We start from the raw sequence: 21,987 nt of genomic DNA, 5'->3' as shown, positions 1-21,987 counted from the left end.
CTTCCTGTTGACTTACACACTCTAAGCTAACCAAGTTAGAGCAACGTAATTCATGTACATGGGCGCAAAGTGGGAGTGTAGCCATTGTCTGCCCCCCAATAGACACGACAGTGATCCACTGGCCTTTTGCTATCAGTTATTATGTTATTTCAATGAAAACTACTCTGACGTCAATTTCCCTTTTCCATCGGGGGCATCTCAAAAGTTGTATCACACTCTACCCCTTCATTTACAGTACACTAACAGTTAATTCTGTGACAGAGTGGGACTGGGGAGGTTTCGGTTTATCCGAAGTTGCAAACAGCGAACACGGAAGTGGTCGAACGTTTGCGGCTCTCGCTCCGCCTCAATCCTCTCTGGTTGCATTCTTACAGCGACACCGTGCGGTACAACCAATGTTGGCTACATAGCTACAGCAGGCTCCGGGGCCGACATGTGGCCGGGATACTTTCTGATTCGTGCCGAATTTACAGTTAAGCGCACCCGGGTAAATCTAGTTTCCATTTTCACAAAAGAGAGGAGTATGTGTCTTGAAATCAACTGAACGATCAGATAAAAAAACAACGGGCTAGCTTGTGAGCTAGGAAATCCCTTAACGGTAAGTCTATTCAAAAATCAATTCAGTTAGCTGGCTAGCTAATGTTATATAGCTGTATTTAGTCATTAAGAACTTTTAAACTTAGCAAGATGGCTAGCTTCACTTTCAAGCATTTGCACGGGCCTGCTAATGGTCTGCTAAGTAGCTCGCTAGCATTAGCGAGTAACCCAAGCTGTCGCTAACCATTTAGCTACAGACACTTGTTTTCATTCTTTAGCTTTTGTTATCACATCAGACTAAATGGACGCTGCGCGATCACTGCCCGTGGTCTTTTTGGATCGTTGCATGAGAGTTTCATTAACTTTAGACTTAAAATTAAGTTTAATAACAAGTAACGTTACATTTAGGTTAGCCAACGAAGCAGGCTACTCGATGCTACTTCGGCCTATCTAACTGGGTTGAAAGGTCACGTTAGTTTACATGTGGCAGGATGCAGCTAGCTTGAATAAAATGTGCCTCCGCTCTCACTGATAAATATAACCTGCGGTGTCTGATCCATGTAAATGTGTGGACAACCGTACTTAGAGTCCATTAAGTAAGGCACAGATGTTTAGTTGTCAAATTTGCCATGATATGTTGCAGTTGGGGTGAGCCTAGCTAACTTGCTGACAGGACTAGCAATTGCTAGCACAACAAATGTTTCGGCAACTGTTGGGTTCATAACCGGCTAGCATTGCCGCAGCACTGACTGAAATAATGTCGGTTACATTTGGTTGGCTGTTCGGTAACACTGGATGTATTTAACTGTTTGTGTAAAATAAAGGTTATGCTGTTAACATTATTTGCGCCTTGTCGGTCTATCCTAAGATCCCTAGCGATAGCCAGCTAACGATAGTTTTACAGTGTCACTTGGACTGCACAAATAGCACGGTAACATTAGGTGTCTCTTTGTGTATGTAATTGAATAGCTGTTGCTTAGTGAATTCAAGGAAATGTGTTTTAGCTAGCTAACATTACAAATGTAAGTCGTTATGATGGCAACCTTGCTAACAACAGCTAACCAGCTGGTTAGCGAGCCGTAGAACAGACAGCTAAAACAGGCATTTGCAAGGGGCTTGATAGCAGTTGGCAAACATCGCTGCAGTTGATCAAGCAAGTAACTTGTTGATTTTGATTTGATCTACCATTGCCATTTTTGTCTATATTAACTGGCTGGGTTCTGGAGACTCTTACTGGGATACGTTTGATTAGCATTTCAGTGAGCGAGCTTGTTCCAACTGGCGTTTGTGTAGTGATGTTATCTAGCTGATTAATCAGTGTTAATATCATTGGCTTACTACTACAGTGGTCTTGATTGCCCTTTGGTTGGGTTCGGCAGAAGTGCGTCTTCTCCAGTTTGTCAGATGCTAAGAAAGTTGGCCTTAAAGTGGTGATGTCTTTGCACCTCAGAAACATTACTATGAAGTGCACTGAAGGTTCAATCCAAAATGTTAGAGGAAGCACTGATACCATAATCTACTCCCCGAGGCTTCGAATACACCTCACTTGGATATGCCCTACAGGCCATGTATTTTTCTTCAGAGAAGCTCTTTTTGTGTAGGGTATTAAAATGGATAATCTCCCAGTTTAAATCTTTGGGGGTAAAAAGGTAGCCCTTCACTAACAGCAACGTTATACTTCACACATTAATTATAGCATGTTAATAACCACATTTTTTGCTCGCTTTTGCAGTCTGCCACTAGACACCAAAAGGACGGCTCATATCCAAGATGACTGGTGAGTATGATCAATTATAAGACCCAATTTCTGGTCAAAGTCACGGTTGCCATGCCGCCATGTCAACATTGGGCTTTGAAAACAAGGGAGATTTCCTGGCCCTTCACACCCTCACTACACCACTGTCATCTCACCCCTTACATTTAGGGCCCGTCCACGCAGAGCCTGGATTGCCTCAATCCGGAAAGAAATGTTGCAGACCTTTGTTCAAAACCAGTTTTTAAAAGTGTCAGCAATAGCCTATTTGAGCAAATCTATCGTGAAAAGATTTTTATTATAGACGGAAGTTTCAAAACGGTAACTTAACACAAACGACGGTTATGGCTAAGTGCGGGATTCTAACTAGTCCTGTTTGAGTGCTGTGGTAACAGTGATTTCAGGTGGTATATAGTAGAGACGCCGTTCATCAATCGGAAGATTGCTAGTTGGATCTCGACTTCTGTCTTCTGTCACTTTATGCACATGCACCATGACGTCTTCACAGCGGGTTCAATCACCCCGCTACGCTCCAGTGTCTTTACACGGCTCCGTGAGTAGACGCGATAAAAAAATGTTTCCGGATTCAGGCAATCCAGGCTCCGTGTGTACGTAGCCTCATACAAGGGTGCACACCTACATGCAACCTATAAACAAGCCTACAAATAAACCCATTGTCAGAAAGATATGTTGTTAGCAAAAATTTGATATTAACATCCTGTGTGTGGGGTGTAGGCTTAGGCTACATGACTGCAGTTTCTTTAGTCCTTTGCTCACATAAAAAACAGATCTGTATTATTCTGTTTGAACCTTTTTGATATTTGGACTGATCTGCCTCTTTGTCTGTTCTGTTTGTTTTCTGTGGGGATGGACATTGTTAAATTAGACCTTATTGTCAATGTGTTGATAGTTTACTGTAAGGTAGGTTTGGAGAATGACTATTTTTTTCATTATTATTATTATTATTATTATTATTATTGTTGTTATGCACAAATTCTCAATAGTTTTCATATGAACAAACACTGCTGCATGAATAATAAGTAATAAGAACATAACTATCTCCAGAATGTCGAAGTTCTTAGAGTATGAACCATGGGAATAAAGGAATCTACGGGTACATTTTTATTAGCTAGCTATGAAAAATAATCTTGCTTGAGACAAATAATACGGCAGGCTACTGTTACCTAAGAAAATAGGGAATACTTACATTTGAAGTAAAATAGGGAATACTTACATTTGCAAATTCAGCGTTGAAATGTTTCATACTGTATAGGCCTACTTGTTGTTGTTGTGCCGGCTGTTTGTTTACCATTCAGGTAGCTACTTAAATGAACCAAAACATCATGGCCATTGTACTCATTTAACATGTTTCATACTGTAGCCGCCTCCAGATTTTGTAGCCTACCAGGGTACTAAATTTGAAGGTTCATGCAGAGACTGTCATGATGATCATTGCTTTTGTCTTACTGAATGAAGTTTACATGCAATCTAGCTGCTGCTTACACGCCTCCTAAATTTGAACTGCTGACAATGTGTGTCAGGACGGAGGGGCTGCATCTGCGGCCTATGTCACACATTACATTGTTGACTTCTTTTCACCACTAGATATAGCTAATGTTCTAGATACTGCCACCTGTTTTACTGGAGGGAGAGCTTATCAAGAACACATCAGTACAGAGACTGATCGGGTCGGTTATGTAGGCCTAACATTATTTTACTGGAGGGATAGCATAGCAAGAACCCATCACTACAGAGACTGATCGGGTCGGTTATGTAGGCCTTACATTAGGAAAGGTATACAAATATAGAAGATTCACAGGAACATATCAAAATGGGAGGACAGCGTCAGAGAAGTCTCCAATATGGGAAAACCCCAGAAAAAACAGGAGGGTTGACTGGTCTGGTTGCATAAAAAGCTGCACTTGTGAGTTCAATAGCTGAACTATGTGAACCCTACATCCCTGCGTACTATCCTACAATGAGCTGTCCTTATTTACAACCTCATCACTGTACCTCGATAAGTCAGTGCTCTGCATGGAAATTTAGGTTTTATCGTTGGTCTACATGATGCACATAACATTACTTGGGTTGTTTACTGTATAGATACTAGTTGGGCATGTAGGGATGATTTAACTTGAAATTCACATTAATGTGCAAAGTAGTAATTATGTAATAAGATGTCCCTTTTTAATCGTGGCAGTAAATAGTTTTTCAACATATTCTGCTATGTTGTTATTGAATGAATGTTGTGAATGTTGAAACTATGGTGTTGAAATCAAGGAGGTAGTGTTAGCGGAAGGCAGTTAGCCATGTTAACCTATCCTCTATCTTAGAAGAATTTGTATGTTTGTTTTATTTTTACATTTCAACTTTAATAACTCAACAGTTTCGTAATTGGCATTATGTCATTCTCTCCTTGTTTACTTACATGTTTAAGTACTATGGTGTGTAGCCATGACTTTGCACCAGGTTTGTGATTGTTTCTCTGGATATCCCTGTTAAACATTAATGGAGGTCTGTAAAATCTGTGCCATCATTTACCCTAGGTGGGCAGAGTCCAGGGGATTGGGTAGATCCAGACCCAGAGCACCCCCAGCGTTGCCCCATCTGTTTGCATCCTCTTGGGCAGTCTGATCTAGGTGTCCCTGAAGGCTGCAGCCATGTGTTCTGCCTCAGCTGTATTATGCGCTGGGCTGAGGTAAGACTCCTCTCTTGGCCATGTGTTCATCTAAAGCAGTGATTCCCAAAATGTCCCCCAGCATAGTAGGCTGTATCTAACCTATTTACTGATGAGTTACTGATTTACTGATACGTTGTAGAATACGGTCAGGGCCTACGGTTTGGCCTATATGTTAGAGGGTATAGCTAGCCTAATTAATACAATGGACATAAGCGTAACACGAACCGATCCAAAGAATGGCTATGTAATGTTCGAATCACAAAACCGTATTTGATCCCTTTTTAACAAGATTCCTGATGGAAAAAAAATACTGAAACTGAAAAAAGAATTAAGTTTAATTGATGGATGAAATTAAATTGAAAAACGTTTGCTGCTCAAATGTAGAAACAATGTGTAAGAAAAGGAATGCAACAGCTGTGTTTTTTTATATATAATTAAAAACAGGTGGTAGGCTATATACGCATCAGTCTTTGCACATGGTGTAACAGTAGAGGCAAACCAATTCATACTAAGAATAATAGTTATAATAAAACAAGCATGTAATAATGTAGCTAGTAGTGATATGTGGATCTGTATTTGTTTTAATACCTGTACCAACCCGACATGTTAGGAGAGCCAATCCCCACCGCCCAACCTGCATAAATATGCGTTAAACAACCACCAGAACCTGACTGGACCCACAAACTGTTAACTTTAATTATAACGATAATTATGGGTGTTGGTGGTACAATAGTTATGGTCGCCGCCCTGTAAACGGTCGATCCGGGTTCGATTCTCAGTCACTGCTGGATGTCTTTTTAAATCGCTTTGGAGAAAATCGTCTGCTAAATACTGGACCTGTGCCTTTATGACTAATGTGATTGCATTTATATCATAGAGTAAGACATGTTTCCTTATTGGGTGCACGTTCCAAAGACACTCATGTAAACTAAACACAGTAGCGCAGCAATGATCCCTTAAATAGTTTTTCATCCTTATGGGCTAATCCAATGTAGTCCAAGACATGCATTACTGGACCTGGCTACTGACCATTGCAACATGGTTTTGCATGAGCCACCACTAATAGGCTCAAGCAAATATTAACACAATACATTGATTGCAAGGCTTAGTCTATACCTTAATATGAGTGTCTGGGTCTATGCTACTAAAGCCTACTAAACAGGCAAATTGTTCCAAACGGTGTTCCTTATTGTTGTATAGCAACTAAATTAGTAACCCTTCATTTAAGACCTGAATTCTCACACTCTCGCACGTGCACACACACAAACAAACGATGCATCCTTCACATCTCTTAACAGTGAACTTAAGCAAAATATAAGCCTACAATATCTCTGCATAGTCTTGCTAGTGGTAGCCTCTTCTTGCTGACCAAACAAAACATTTTTGGTGGAATCTAAATAAAAAGCTACGAACACCATTGAGGGAAAACACTCGTAGGCTGAAACCACAATTGCAAATTAATGATAAAACTGCTGATGGGCTGCATTATAGGGTATTAGGTTAGGCTATAATTATAAATTATATTAAAAATGATCGGGTGTACAGAGATGTGTAATAGGCCTACTTCAGGTTGATAATAGAGATTATTGACAATCAGGACAGGATGTGTGACAAAACACCCTCTGGTGTGTAGCTTATTGCATGCTACTTGGCTTAAAGCTGTAAGATATTTATAACTTCTTTTGAGGCTTAAGCTCATTTTACCCAACCCAACTCAACCTGCAGTATTTTCTGATTAGCTTACTCGACCTGCGCGTTATGGGTCAACCCATGCATCACTAGTGGCTAGGCTGTGGAAAGCAGAAGATATTCAGAACATTCCACAGATTGTGAAGTTATATTCACTGTTATGGTACCATGAATATCATATAACAACTGTGAGAGTAGGTTAAAGCTAAACTTGCATATGAAGCAGCATCAACAAGACCGCATAATGAAAATGAAAGTAACAAAATGTAGCGTGTCCCACAAGATCGTGTTCACACAAAGCAATCCTGGCAATGGCTATAGTGTATTTTTAGTTATAGATTGCAAACAGAGCAGGAATGCATAGTTCAGCTAAATTCATTGTTTATTTTTTAGTGAACTCTCATGAGACACGGTTCATAAATTCTTGACATGATGATCCTTCTGTCATTTATCTCTTCCAAACAACTTAACCATGTGAACTGGTAAACTTACTTTCTGCTCATCAGATGCGTAAAGAATCTTCTTAATGTTCCATTGTGGAATGTAGGTGGTGTGCTCGTGTCCTGTTGACAGAATGACCTTCAATGCCATCTATAAATTGGATTCCCAGCAAGGTTGCATTAAGGTATGTCAGTGGCCTCTTTGGTGTGATAAAGGTGTCTGTATATTTCTCAGTGTACGGCAGAGATATTGAGCCAAATTGATGTCGCAATTATTGGTTTTAACATTAATTCTTTACAAGCAGTGCACATGAGCCAAATTGGCATGCTTTGCTAACAACTTCTATACCTCCTTAATAGATTTCTGTGAAGTCAACAGGCCTGAGAGAACTCAATATTGACAGCAGTAAAGTCATAAAATGGGAAGAGTAAGTATTTAACTGACTACAGCTGTTATATGTGTATGTATGTATCCACCTTTTTAAAATGACCTTGTATATTCAAAGTGTCATTATGATTTATCCTTAGGAAAGAGAAGAAAGGGAGAATTGACAACGCCAAAGTTAAATGCCTCATCAGAAAGGGTATGTTTATCTTAATGTAACAAAACAAATATTTTCCTTGGTCTGTGGGATTTAGTTAATCATGTGTATTGATTGCTGATATTTTCTGCCATCTAGGTGACTCTGACAGGGCTGCTGTTGTAAAGAAGAAAAAGGTTTGTGTTGTACTTCGATGCATACTGTTTTTGCAGCAGTATCTTTTCTCTTCTAATGCATGGTCAGTCTTTTGTAGACATTGGTCTGCTGGATAGAGTTGGATATACTTATTTGCACAGTCTCAAATAGACGTAACACTGACCTCATTATTCACTGAACACTTATGAAAGCATCGAGCTGTGGGTTTGTGCAAAGTAGAGCCCATGAACAGTTGATTGATGCCACCAACCTCTAGACAGACAGCGGACAGTGCATCGCCAGAGTTTGAGACAGCTGCTTATCTAGCTGCTGCTGTGACAGCTGCTTATGTCACATGTGGTCAGGATCAGACAGGGACACAGGCATGGACAAAGAAATGCTTTCAGGTAAAGCGTGAACTGGGAATCTGGGAAAAAAAAGGAGTTAAATGCAGCAGGACATGTTTAATTTTTGTGAAGTCCCGTATTTGTAGGTATGCTTATTGGCCGTTACTAAACCTGAATGTTTGTTTAGGTCAGACAGTCATTCTGCTGCCCCCGGATTATTCCCACACATCCCTCCGCTCCTTCATCCTCCCAGGCAGGGCTCCCACTTGCTGCACTAACCCCCTTAATGTGAGTATCTTGGTAAACATTTTTAAATAAAAATACAAAATGATTCATTTGTTGTGATGTATTTCCGGTGGACAGGATGGTCATGTATTGCATGCAAACAATAAAGGGATTTGTAAAAATGAGGGCTGTCAAGTGATTTAAAAGATAACCGAATTCGTTACATATGTTGCGATTAATCAATGTAAATTAAATCAATTTCAGAGATTGCACTGAGAATCATTTTAAAATCCATCAGATTTGGTATTTTTTGACAATCTTAATACAAATTGTACCATGAATGTTTTTGGAGTTAGAGGCCGTGGAATGTATGTCCATATTCATATATAATGTTTTGCTCCTGTTAGCGCTGGACCTTTGATGTTGTCTGAAGAGGAACTTATTGATGAGGTTCCAGAACTGTGTCGGATGGAAATTCTAGAGTCTCCATGGTTGTCTACCTCTGTACCCGTTGCCTCCAAAGGTCTTTTGCGGTGAGGACTCCTGCTGATTTTGGAAAAGGTATGATGCCCTGATGTCTACAGATGCTCAATGGGATGTTTATGGTTGTTCTGTTATTTCACAGGCATTCTCCCCATCCCCAAATGTGGAGTGGCAAGTTGTTTTCGGAGCGGTCTGTCTCGCTTGTGTCTACCTCTCACGTTCCTCTGGCTTCAGGACAGTTGGGTAAGTCTAAGCAGCAGTGGCCGCAATGTATTTGCCTTTGTCTGCTGTGTTCTGGGTTGTGGAAACTACAACCATTAGTACTTCAAGAGAAAATGATCCTGCCATGTAGTAGGAAATCTACCAAATTCCTTGGTCATTACCAGTGGTGCTTCTAAAAAACAAAAAAAATAAAAAGTAGTCTCTTTAGTGGATTCCTATGTCAGCTCATCACCATCTATTTTTCTTTCTGTCTAGGACAAGCAGTCTAGTAGATGTTAATGACTCCTCTCTCTCTCTATTGTATAGTGTTTCAGGGAAGAGTTTGTGCAGTCACCTGTGCGAAAGGAGAGGATAGGAAAGGCAACAGAATGGCTGGCCCCAAAGGCTCTGGCAAGCAGCAAACCAGGAGATCATCTCGTCACAATAAAGTTGAGGAGTCGGCAGCCTCCCAACCCTCACAGTCTGATTCTGAACCCTCCTCCCCTGATGACGGATCAGGAAAAACGGGCAAAATTTCAGAGTCCAGTGAGACAACTATGACAACTAAGTCGAAGAAGGCAGCCAAACAAAAACCTCGATCAAAGCGGAAAGGAGGACGGGGAAGGGGCCGTCGGCAAGCACCCAGTAACCCGGTAGAGAGTGAAGAGGAAGAAGAGGAGGAAGGTAAAGAGGAGCAGAAGAAAGATGAAGATGATGATGAAGATCAAGGAGCAGGTCCTTCAGAGGAGGAAGTGCCGGAATCTGAGAAAAGGCCAGAGGCAAGCCCCAGTCCAACCCATGATTCTAATGACCAAGTGGTCTCCGATCATGAATCTGAGACTGAAGATATCGATCATCTGACCAGTCCTCATGAAGATTGTATGGAATCACCAGACTCCAAGGGAAATCAAGAGATTGAATTGGAGTCAGTGAATGGTGCTGAGTCTCCGGATGGTCTTCAGGACTATACAGAGGCTACATCTCCACCCGCAGGAAACCAGAGCCCAGACATAACCAGCCACAATACTGTAGTGTCGGAGGAAGATTTGGCTTCATGTGAGGAAACTGAAGAACCAGAAGACTCAGCTTTACCTGGTTCTCCTGAGGCTGTGCCAGAAGTCGTAGAGAAGGCAGAGTCCCAGACCACAGACGAATCTCAAGACATGGATATGTCTGACCTGCCGATTACTGATAATGCAGCAGAGATTGCATCCGAAACTGAGCTCTCTGAAGAGCAACCCAAAACTAGTTCTGCCATTGACACCACATTTGAGCAGGACCCCTGTTCCCTAGATGCAGAATTGGCAAAAGACCCAGAACTGTCAAATCCAGAGGCCTCTGAGCAAGACTTCCATCAGGATAACACTGATGCTGTACCCATGGACTGTGATTCATCACGCTCAGACTTTGGTGACCCTGTTTCCAATACAACGAAAGAGGCTGACAACACTGACCGTGCTGACACAGTGACTCCGTCTGTCTCTGTCAGCCATGCCTCAGAGAAGGAAGGGAGTACAGAGGCAACTGAAGGTCAGAAATCAGAAACCGCAGCAGAACAAAAGGGCCCTGATAAGACGGGACAGGACAGCCGGCAACGCAAGTCACGGTTTCATTCAGCAACTACAACCTGGTCCCCCAAAAGAGAGTCCAGACGGGAATCATCACGGAGGTCACGTTCAAGGGACCGTCACCGTGGTGCCAGCTCCCCATCAAGGAATCGTAGCCGAGAACGAGATGGTGAACGAGGCAGCTCAAGGCGACATCGCAGCAGGGAGCGCAGCCGGGAGCGGAGCAAGGACCGCAGCCAGGAGCGGAGCAAGGACCGCAGCCGGGAGCGGAGCAAGGACCGCAGCCGGGAGCGGAGCAAGGACCGCAGCCGGGAGCGGAGCAAGGACCGCAGCCAGGAGCGGAGCGAGGACCCGAGCCAGGAGCGGAGCAAGGACCGTAGCCAGGAGCGGAGCAAGGACCGCAGCCGAGACAGAAGCAGGGATAGAAGCGGAGATCGGAGTCGTGAGAGAAGGAAGCGCAGCAGAAGTCGTTCAAGAAGCCGGTCAAGATCCAGGTCCAGAACTAGACGTAGTCGAAGGGATTCTCCTGAACGCTCTGATCATGGGGGACAGTCCCCGAAGAAAAGGGAGTCAAGGGACAGCTGGCGGGGTGGCCGAGATTACCGTGAGAATAACTGGAGGGGTGGGGCAGAGAGGCAGAGTAATTTCCCCAGTTGGGATACCAATGCCTCAGACAATGGCAACTTTCGAGAAGGATCACCAGACAGAGGTCGACCGGAGGACCCAGACTGGGTGAAGGAGAAAATTAGGCCAGATACCGAGCTTAGAGGAGGAGGAGGAGATTCAACCTCGGATAGCTGGGCCAAGGGTGATCGAGGTCAAGGTGGCTGGGGTTCAGAGCGAGGCGGCGGCGGTGGTGGTGGTCTGAGTCGTGGAAACTTCTGGTCCCCCAGCCAGCCCCGGAGTTTTCCAGCAGCGTCAAACAACTCAGGAAATGATGCATACAGCCGCTTCAATGAGAACCGATTAGGTGGAAGGAGGAAGATGGAACCAGAGTCTGGTGAGAGCCACCTGGACCGCTCAGGTTGGTCGTCTGCTTCCAATTGGGCGGTGCGAAGAACACTTCCAGCTGATGTGCAGAGCTACTACTCAAGAAAGGAGCGTGGTCCCAGCACTGGAGGCCCATGGAGCAAACCAGAGGACGAGCAGTCAGCAGCAGGTATAACAACAACGACTACAAAAATCCAGTCTGTGATAGTTTGCCGATTAGTGAAATGTGTAATTAATAGCTAACAGTAAGGAGGCATTTACCTAATTATTGTGTCCCATCATTTTATTCTTCTCCTCTCTTCCAGGTCCCCCTAAAAGTGAGCCAAACCCCCAGGCACCCCCTGAGGCTCTGCCCACCCCTGTGAACGTCATGGCCCCTCAGCTCAACGCCGTTGGTTACCCTCGGTACCCAATCGGCCAAATGCCGCCTCGTGGCCCCCCTGTCAGTCTCCAGCCTCCCCCCTTCGGCATGCCAGCCCATGTTCCTGTACACCTCCACCCTGGTGGTGGTCTCCTCCAGCTGCCAGCTGGGGCTGCCCAGGGCCTCCCGCCTCCTCCGCCACCACCACCCCCCATCCAGCAGGCAAGTCTAACGGCCATGCAAGTAGACAAGCTGCAGACACAGGAAGGTAGATGAATGGTGAATATAGGCAGTCAAAATGGTTCTAAAAAGTTCTCAAAGAGTGATTTCACTGCCCATATTTGCAATTTGTCTGGTATCAAGTGTCTTGAAATATTTCTGTCCTAACACTAGTTTGCCCCCTATCTCATCTCCCCCTCAGGCGATGAGTGGTCATGGTAAGGCCCTATTCCCATTCACTCCCACCAGAGCGGCGGGGGTCCCAGGCCAGGTGCCCCCCCATGCCATGCTCAGTGTGGCTCAACCATCCTCCACCACCCAGTCCTCCGCATACGGCAAGGCTGACGGCTCCAAGAAGGACAAGGCACGTTCATTTCTGTCTTCTTTTCATTTATTTTCGAAAATTAGTAGTGGAATGCAAATTTAGTTCCTTGGCTTTCCGTGTGTTTCTGCTCCATGTGAAGAATGTCCGTTGGATTCTTTGACGTCTTGATGCTTGTTATGCAGGCCACAAGAAAAGCCTTTTTTGTTAGGTGCATACGTGCATCAGTTGTTTGAGTGCCGTTGTGTTATTTTCAGAAGGTTCAGATTCAAGAAAGGGCCGTTAACGAAGTCAAGAATGCCATCAAGCCATACTACCAAAAAAAGGACATCACCAAGGACGAGTACAAAGAGATTGTGCGCAAAGCTGTTGAAAAGGTATGTTTAATCGCTTTTTTCAAACCCACAGGCTATTTTATATACCATCTTATTTATTTGTTTAATCACACGGTTGTATGCTTCAGTGTATGCACACTATTGTTGTGAGATTTCCAATAACCAATACAAGAAATGCTGTACCTCTTCATCTTTGCATGTGCAGATCTGCCATAGCAAGAGCGGAGAAGTGAACGCTGACAAAGTCGCCAACCTTGTGAAAGCCTACGTGGACAAATACAAGCACAGCCGCCGTGGTAAGGCAGTGTGAGAGGAGCCCCATCGCCCCTCGGTGCAAGTGCAATTTATTTTCCCAGCAAGGCCTCCCCACACAAGCCCAGTCAACTGGATTTCCTGTTTTCGTATCTCTGAACGAATCAAGATTTTTTTCTATAGATTGAATATTTTTGTTTAAAGTGGATTTGATATAGCGCTGAAGCCCTTTATTTGAATAAGATGCAAGGGGTGTGTACTACTGTAAATCCATTGAGAATCCTTTGCATTTTGGGGGGGGTGGGGGGGTTCCGGAGAGGGGAACATACATCTGAAGGGAAGACCCTTTGCCTGACTTGGTGGTCTTAATAGGAGTGGAGAATAACCTAGAAGGATTCGGAGACTGTAACCCCCCCTAATCCTTCCCTTCCCAGGCTGCAGTTGACTGGTACGAGTGGGCCTGACTTTACAACTGTGTGCCCAAGGACCTTTATCAAATCGCTGCGGCTCAAGTCTTTATTTTTCTTTTTATATATATACATATATATATATTAATTATAATAATTTTGATGAAATCCTAAAGTAAATGTGCATTGCCTTTATTCGGTCACCGTAGCTGCAGAGCAGTGTGCTGGTTATGTCTTAGTGCAGCAGTGTATGGGATGTGATTAGTTGCCATTTGGTCAGGATCAGGTGTTAAGTCTGTGGGGGGAAGAGGCAGATCAGGTGGTTGCCTTGGCCTTTGTCGACTGTGCTGTTTAACCACTGTTCTTGTGTTAGCCCCCCTTCCCCTCCCCCCTCCCTAACCCTAACCCAGAAGCAATGAAATAAATTGGCTGCTTCCATGATGCCAGTTGTATGTGTCTGTTGTTGTTGTTTTGTTGTTGTTTGTTTTACTTCTGCTTTGTAGTTGATAACCTCACAGCCTTATCAAATACATGCCATCATATATCATTTGCTACCTAATGAGGGAGCCTGCCATAAATAAGGGACAAAACCATGAATGAAGGTGAAGATTAATCAGAGTTCAATTTTTTATTTTTTTTTTGACAGGATTTTGATAGTCGCACAATAAGGTCTTTTTCCACCTTAAAAAAACAAAACAAAAAAAATGTGTTTAGGTAATTTGAATTCCCATCTTACCTCACTATCCTCTTTTCTTGTATGTCTGCTCTGCATATATTTTGTTAGATGCGCCAAGCTGCTTTTGTAGTATGTGAAGGGTGGTTTACCTGACCATATATGTGAGGCAGAAAAGATGATTATTGATTGAAGTAGGTCACTGTACCATCAAACATCAGAGAAAGTCCTTAGAATCTGCTAAGAATTTTTTTATAGTAAGTGGCCCATATAAGCTAGCATACTATGTCTCAACTGGGATATATTTTTAGCGCACAGATGAATCTAATGCACTCAGGAGAAATGCACATACCTATTAAGAGTAGTCAGTCTGTCATACAACCAGGATGTTGATAAAGTATTTCTTCCTTTAACTGTCAATCTTACATTTTTCCAGTGAATCCTTGTAGACCAAAGTTAAGTCCCACGTCATGACAGAAATCACGGATTGTCAGAATCCTCCTTGATGTCAGAGTTACGCTGATAAGTGTTGAGTAAAACCTGGCAACTATCCATACAACTGTTCCCCATCAACTATATAGTTCATATGCATATCACTAAGTATAAGACCATTTTTTGCCTTGTATGCCTTGAATTTGAAGACTTTTTCAAGAAGAAGTTGACCTCAGTATTCCAGCTAAAACATCTATTTCAAACTCAGTCTTCCTACTTCTGACAGACTATAGGCAAGTTGTCTGGACTTAGATGAACATTACAGACAGCGCTTGTCCTGCTGTAGGATTTCATGAAGTGATCCTCCTGTGTGCATCGTGTATTGGTATTACCAGATAATTTCCCTTAGACAGGCTCTGGTATTACCCTCAAACAGCTACACAGGGGTCATTGACCAGGTAAGCTGCATTTACTGCTATACTACGCTTGAAAACCTTTTAAAGAGACGTTAGCTTAGATGCGTTTTAAAGTTGAACCAATTCTGGATGAAGTCACGTGGCTTCTTAAGCCCCATTGATGTTGTAAGTAGACGATGGGTTGACTCAAAAACGATCCGCATACGGATGTAATTCTAGAATGTTGATTGGTTAAGATTAGTTACCAGGCAGGAACTGGCTAATAGCAGGACCTCTATTTTTTCGCTGAGCTTCAACGTCGTTTGCCTGACTTTTAAACGATCGTTTTATTTTAATTCTGTGAAGTTATACGTTTTAATACACAGCTGTTTTGTTAACCGAATTTTTAAGAAGTCATACGGCTAAACAAACAACCGACTTGTTCACCGAACTTTTCAACCGTGGAAAATACATAGCAGTAAGCTAACGTAGCCAAACGATGCGTTAGCTTAGCCTGGTAGTCAACCTGTTGACATCATATCTTGGTCGCATCGGTTTAATTAATTAATTAATTAATAAATAAATAAATAAATAAATAAACACGTCTCTTACCTTGAACATCTACTCCTCATGTCACGAAGTTGCTACACTAACTGTCTGTAACACTATGCACAAATGCACAATATATCCAAAACAATATAGCACATCAATGCAGCAACCTAGAAATGCTAAGCCCCCTGAACTCCTATGCATACTACAGGTTATTGAAATCAGTTTCCGAGAATGGCAAACAAAAAATATGTTTGCGAAGAAAAGAGCAACCTTCCTTGCAATTTGTTTGTAATGTTAGTTACAAACAGTCAACAGTTTTACAGAGGTATAGAAAACATTGGTGATAGAAACTAGGTTCTAAAAAAGGTTCCCAATTAATGTCTTTGAAACCAATCTATTTATTCAGTGACATAATCTTGACAGTGACACATAACTGCTCTGAACTTTGACTGACAGTTGAGTACTTACACATTACAGCCATCAGTAGAGCTAGCAATAAATACATTTTCCAAACCAAGTGCAGTAATTACACTAGGGTGCAGATGTATATGCACACATGATAAACAACATCTGAACGAATTTAAATACAATTCAATAGCAAACATTGAAAAAACTATGACAGTGTATGTTTTTTTTTAATTTGATGCAAGACATTCAGTGTCGGGTGATTGCAGGGAGATAGGTGCCTGTCTTCAGGTGCAGTGTCTTGCTGTGGTCAGTCTAAATTAATTGAGTCTTGATGTGTTCCATTGAGTAGACCTGTGGAAATATACTGCAAAGCATATACTTGTTTAAAAAACATGATTACTAACACCATTCAAAGCAAGACCTGTTTAGGATAGCCTCCACACAAGGTTAATGAAAAATAAAAGGATGCTTAGATACTTTTAAATAACAAATGTGTATAACAGACATGTGTGACAGACATACAAACTTCACAGGGACATACATAGAACATGGTATACATATAACATACATTTAAAGGGGAAAATGGAGAGACAACCAAACTTACCTGTCCCCTTACAAAAAACAGTAAATACAACCTGTGGAAGTGCGTACGTCTAACCCCAGGTGTGCGCTGACAGATTGCACGCCGCACTTGGGAACCGTAAAGGACTTCCTACAAGCGCAACACACGCACTGCTCGCTGACCACACCTGTAAGACAGTAAAAACAAGGCACATCTTTCTAACCCCAGGTGTGCGCTAACCACACCTGTAAGACAAAGTCTAACCCATGTGACCGGTGACAGAAGCAAGGCACGTCTAACTCCAAGTGACTGGCTAGGGAACGCCAGCAGCAGGGCACAACTTCACCTTATCTAACCGAACCTGTAAAGCTACAGTACAACGCATTTAACCCCAGGTGTCCGCTGACCGAACCTGTAAAGCTACAGTACAACGCATTTAACCCCAGGTGTCCGCTGACCAAACCTGTAAAGCTTTATTTTAACGCAGACCTACGAGACGGGGCAGTAGCACCACGCCATCTGGCTTAATGCCATTGATACAGCTTAAAGTTCTTTCCGTAACACAACTATGTGCTGTCCAGTCACGACACCACAACGTGTATGCGTCTGTGGTAAGGGCGTGGAACACTGCTTTGTCTTGTGAAGACAAAAAAAACCAGAGTAAACTTCTACAAAACAATAACAGATACTGGTAGGTTGTCAGACTACAGAGAAAATAGAAACTACTTACAGTGGAACGTTGTTTGTGATCTGCAGCAATCACTGCAACGCGCGTATTCACAATCTACAAGAAAGAAAAAGAAATTTGACGACAACATGATAGGAAAAAAGTAAAATAAAAATGTATTTCTAAGTTTTACTTACATCATCGGTCAGCCAGTTGAACTCTGGGCCTGCCAGACTGTCTACGTCGCGCAACGTGGCACGACAACTTCCAATGCTGATCAAGACGCGTATTTGTCCACATCATTGCGGATCTGTTGCGTCAGTACCTGATGGATTGGAAGCATGTGTATAGAAGTTACACATAATGTCCACCCCAAACTACTACTAAATGGAAAAGATGGTTCACCATGGTAGACTATAGACCATTTTACCTTTGCAGAAAAACAGTGAATGAGTTAAATAACCAACAGATCAAAAGAAGAAAGCAGAAGAAACTAATACATTGAAACGAACACTAATACATTTTAGAAAATGTACCTCGTCCTCTGAACTTATTTAGAGAATAGGAATATCTGAAATTGGGAAAAACACACACACAAACACAAACCATTCAGCATCTACTATACATATACATCTATGTATGTACAAATATGTTTGTTCTCTGTACAAGGTTGTGCCCTCACCTGTGTCTGCTGCCTTGCTGTGTGTGTGATCAACATCTGCACCTTTTAGGAAAAAGGAACATGAAACACATTCAACACTCTACATTGAACTTGACATGACAGTACATATGTGGAGATGTATAAATGAAGAAATACCTACATTCAGCACCTACAGCTTCCATCGAGATGTCGCACAATACACTCAATTCCTGGACATCAGAAGCGATGCCGACATCTTGGGCGTGTCTGTTCGACGAACATATGGCTTCAAATGGCAAAACATTTGGCAAAACGAACATTCACCATCTGACTTCACTTTGAAAGACCCTCACTGTCAACAGATCTGGACACTCTTTTGGCTGTCATGGACTCCACCTTAAACGGTCCAGCCCAACGTTCATTCATCGCATTTCCTAACTTCACCGCTTTCTTGGTCTGCCACGAGGACCTCATCGCCCTCCTTGACATCAAAGCATTTAACATTACGCCTCTGCTGGGTTTCAAACTGCAATTTCTGTCTACCCTGGGCAATTGCAATGTTCTCCTGAACCTTGGCATGAACTTTGGCAAGTGAGTCTGCCCTCCTCTGCAGCGTCTCTTCACTGTTCGCGATCTCAGTCATCTACATTTGGATCGGCGCTGCTGCCGGGATGAACCCGTTAAATTGCAAAATATGGGCTTACCTTTGTGGAACGCTGCTTCGAGGTGTTTATCGAATAAACAGCGTGTTGCAGATAGACGTCCCAGTCATTCTGCTCCTCATTACAGTACTTTGCAAGATGGCGCTTAATGTTCTGGTTTGAGCGCTCATCTTGCCCATTGCTCTGCGGGTGGTAGGCTAAAGTTACAGCATGCTCTATCCCAAAGGTTTCAAAAAGAGCTTTGTTACAGTCATTAACAAACTCTCTTCCCATATCAGTGATAATCTTTTTGACACCACCCTGTGCCAAAACAGTTTGTGTCACCATAAGTCCTACCCCTGGACCGTTCTTGCCTCTCAGAGGCCTAGCCATGACCCACTTGGAGAACAAATCAGTAAAACTTATGATATGGGTGTAACCCTTGGATGTCGTTTTGAGCGGCCCAATTAAATCAACTCCCATGACCTGCCAGGGACCCTGGACCTTAATAGGGTGTAGCGTAGGTGCTACAGTCTTAATTCTGTCATGGCTCACAGGCACCAACCCAATCCTCTACATCCTTTTTCAAAGTCAGCCAATAAAAATTCTGCACTGCCTTCTGTGTGGGTGCTCTCCAGTGGCTGCACTGTCATGGCACTCATACAGTACCCTGTCCCTCTCCTCAGGAGTACGTACAACTAGACGTCTCTTACCTGAATTAACATAGTACAACTTACCCATATCTAACACATACTGCTTTGCTGCTCTACCGACAGAAGACATCTGTATCCTACTACTCCCTAGTTGGTGGGAACCATTTGCAAGGTAATAAAATATAGCGTCCAGACGTGCAAAACTCTCCATCTCTCAAGGATGTCTAAATAAAACACAATATGTCACTTACTCTTCACAAACACACAAAACACAACGTAGCACACTGTCACAAACGAGAAGAGGGAGAGAGAACATGACAGCATTAGTTTGGTGAACACATAGAAAGTCTGTAAATGTTCATGTATATGTCTGTAAATGTACATGTATATAAAAACATGAGATTTAAATCCCTGATCGCTGCATTTAACGTGCTAAATGTCATCCATAAAGTTTTGGCGCGCAGCGCAACCTAGCGCTTTATTTTCCCTCAGGTAAGGTAAGGCACTGCCCACAGCCGTTTGACAGCAGGCTATGCTACAATGTACAATGTACAATGTCATTAACACATCGTGAAAAAAGAGCAAAAACATCGAAACTATTGCAATAGCACCGGGAGATTTAAATCCCTGATCGCTGCATTTAACGTGACTGATTCGTGCCAAATGTCATCCATGCGCACTGACCAGAAGCGTTTGACAGCAGGCTATGCTACTGTGGGCTAACATTACTTGTAAGAAAAATTTCACGAAATTAAAAGTGAAGGTCCTCTATTTAATAGCATGGGCAACTAAGCATATAGCACTACTAAAGGGAAGGCTTGCTGTTGGCGACTTGTAACATTACCTGAGATTATTTGTAATGCAAGTAAATCAATTTACCTTAGCTGGATGGGGATGTGTAATCTGCTGATGAAGTTTAGGTAACTTCAACAGAGGCTTTTGTCTTCAAAAAGGATCTTTTGTCTTCAGGTCTTCATCTTCAGGTCTGGAAGTTTTCAAGTCTTCCAAACTTAGTCAGCTTGCATAAATGACTGTCATTTAAGCTAACCAATGAACTATTTTTTTTACAAAAACCTATCGATTGTGTATGTATGTGTGTTTGTAAGAGTGCTAGCTTGAGCTAACCAAACACAGTACAGTAGCTAGTTAGCTATCGTAGCCATGTCAGCCTATGTAAGATACTGTAATTTAAGCTAACCAATTAAATAACTTTCACACAAAAAACCCATCGATTATGTGTGTTTGTGATGTGTAACATATCCTTTATCAATCACTCTCAGTTTATGTTATTTAACGCTACAGATTACACCTAACACACGTGTAATTCAGTTGCTATTAATGTTGAACAGCAACGTTAAACGTGACACCACATTAAATGTCAGGCAAACGACGTTGCAGCTCAGAGGGAAAAGTAGAGGTCCTGGTATTAGCCAATCAAATAAATGGTGTTTTCCGTTCCTGCCTGGTAACTAATCTTAACCAATCAACATTCTAGAATTACATCCGTATGCGGATCGTTTTTGAGTCAACCCTTCGTCTACTTACAGATGTGTCGTAAGCACCTGTGGTTTAACATATAGCTCAGGTGTTTTCAATTGCTGTCATAACGAAATCTCACAACTGCCACTAGAGGTCGCTTTTTGTGCGTTTTATCTTAAACTTGGTGCTGGTTTAAAGAGAGATTAGAATGATTTTTCAAAGAATTAGACCGATATCACATCCATTACACAGATGGCAGGCTTGTATGCTATTTTATTTTTGTACCCATGTGGGCCTATGTAGTCTTGTAGGACAACTTTGACTTTGTGAATTTAATGCTATAAAGGTAAATTTAATGCTATATTACGTTACATAGAAAACTTGAACAACCGTGTGAGCTTGTTTCTATTCTCACAAAAAGGCACCCCGAATGCTAATGACGCATTTATTGTGCACCATGCGTAGTCTAGGCTACGTAAATTTAATGCTATATTACGTTACATAGAAAACTTGAACAACCGTGTGAGCTTGTTTCTATTCTCACAAAAAGGCACCCCGAATGCTAATAACGCATTTATTGTGCACCATGCGTAGTCTAGGCTACATCGCCAAGCGCCATTGTGAGGATTTCTTTATTGGCTGTTTGATTTTATATGACATTCAAACAAGCCACATTCGCTTAGGCCTCTAGCCCTCCTATTATCTTTGGGGTCAATTTTAACATGATGATATGTTTTCAATGTCCTGTACACATGCTGTACGCATAGGTGTTCTTTGGGGTCAATTTGACCCCAGGCTGTTTTAATTGTATAAAATATATAATACACACATTGTTACTATTCTTGATAACAGAAATTGTTTTTCATTCCAAATGTTATAGATAATAACAATATGTACTTAGAAATAATATGAAGCCATGAAAACACCAAAAGGATATCTCTCTCCAATTTTAGGTCAATCAGTGAGATTTTATGGTGATCTGCATATTTGTCCATAGTCGCCTAACAGGTAGCCTATTCTGGATGTATAAGGGGGGTGGGTGGGGGTATTGTTTTATTTAAAGAGCTATTTAGGTAGTCAACAAACAAACATAAAGTACCTGACACGTAAACTCGGGTAAACATTTTAATTCTAATATTTTTTTGGAGGTTTAAATTGCTGGGGTCAAATTGACCCCAAGGATAAAAGATGTTAGTAAATTTGAAGGTAATAGGAGGGCTAGATTAAATTTCAGGTTGCCAAAAATAGGTTTACGGTAAAACCAAAGTCCTTATATGTATTATATTGTATGTATAACCTAATATTTAGAATATTTTCAAATATTGATTTCTAATAATATATTGTGGCTAACCAAGACGGCGCAATGACGACAGAGTAACAGTTATATTCTTAATTTATT

The 21,987-nt window shown here is 42.1% G+C and overlaps 1 protein-coding gene across 2 annotated transcripts; it reads left to right on the top strand.

Annotated features, from left to right (window-relative positions):
- The first annotated feature begins 355 nt into the window (after nt 1-355).
- Nucleotides 356-13,928, top strand: scaf11 (SR-related CTD-associated factor 11). Of its 2 annotated transcripts, none has more exons than XM_012824500.3 (15): nt 356-598; nt 2,270-2,314; nt 4,837-4,988; nt 7,207-7,284; nt 7,460-7,527; nt 7,628-7,683; nt 7,780-7,817; nt 8,311-8,411; nt 8,756-8,881; nt 8,974-9,074; nt 9,360-11,759; nt 11,896-12,173; nt 12,373-12,534; nt 12,753-12,869; nt 13,033-13,928. In XM_012824500.3, exons 2-15 carry the CDS (start codon nt 2,308-2,310, stop codon nt 13,135-13,137), a joined length of 3,789 nt encoding a protein of 1,262 aa, XP_012679954.2. In that variant the 5' UTR covers nt 356-598; nt 2,270-2,307; the 3' UTR covers nt 13,138-13,928. The 2 variants fall into 2 exon arrangements, with proteins under 2 accessions (XP_012679954.2, XP_012679953.2); XM_012824499.3 differs by having other exon boundaries at nt 12,750-12,869.
- Nucleotides 13,929-21,987: the final 8,059 nt, after the last annotated feature.

This window comes from Clupea harengus, chromosome 16 (genome assembly GCF_900700415.2).
Source record: "Clupea harengus chromosome 16, Ch_v2.0.2, whole genome shotgun sequence".
Taxonomy (NCBI): Eukaryota; Metazoa; Chordata; class Actinopteri; order Clupeiformes; family Clupeidae; genus Clupea; species Clupea harengus.
Note: the sequence above shows the minus strand (reverse complement) of the source record. Positions and strands in the feature narration are given on the sequence as shown.

Bases quoted from the DNA above. Each gene is read 5' to 3' on its own strand.
- scaf11 (XM_012824499.3), top strand. The intron at 4,989-7,206 runs GTAAGACTCCTC...TGTGGAATGTAG, and splicing joins GTATTATGCGCTGGGCTGAG to GTGGTGTGCTCGTGTCCTGT. The intron at 11,760-11,895 runs GTATAACAACAA...CCTCTCTTCCAG, and splicing joins GGACGAGCAGTCAGCAGCAG to GTCCCCCTAAAAGTGAGCCA.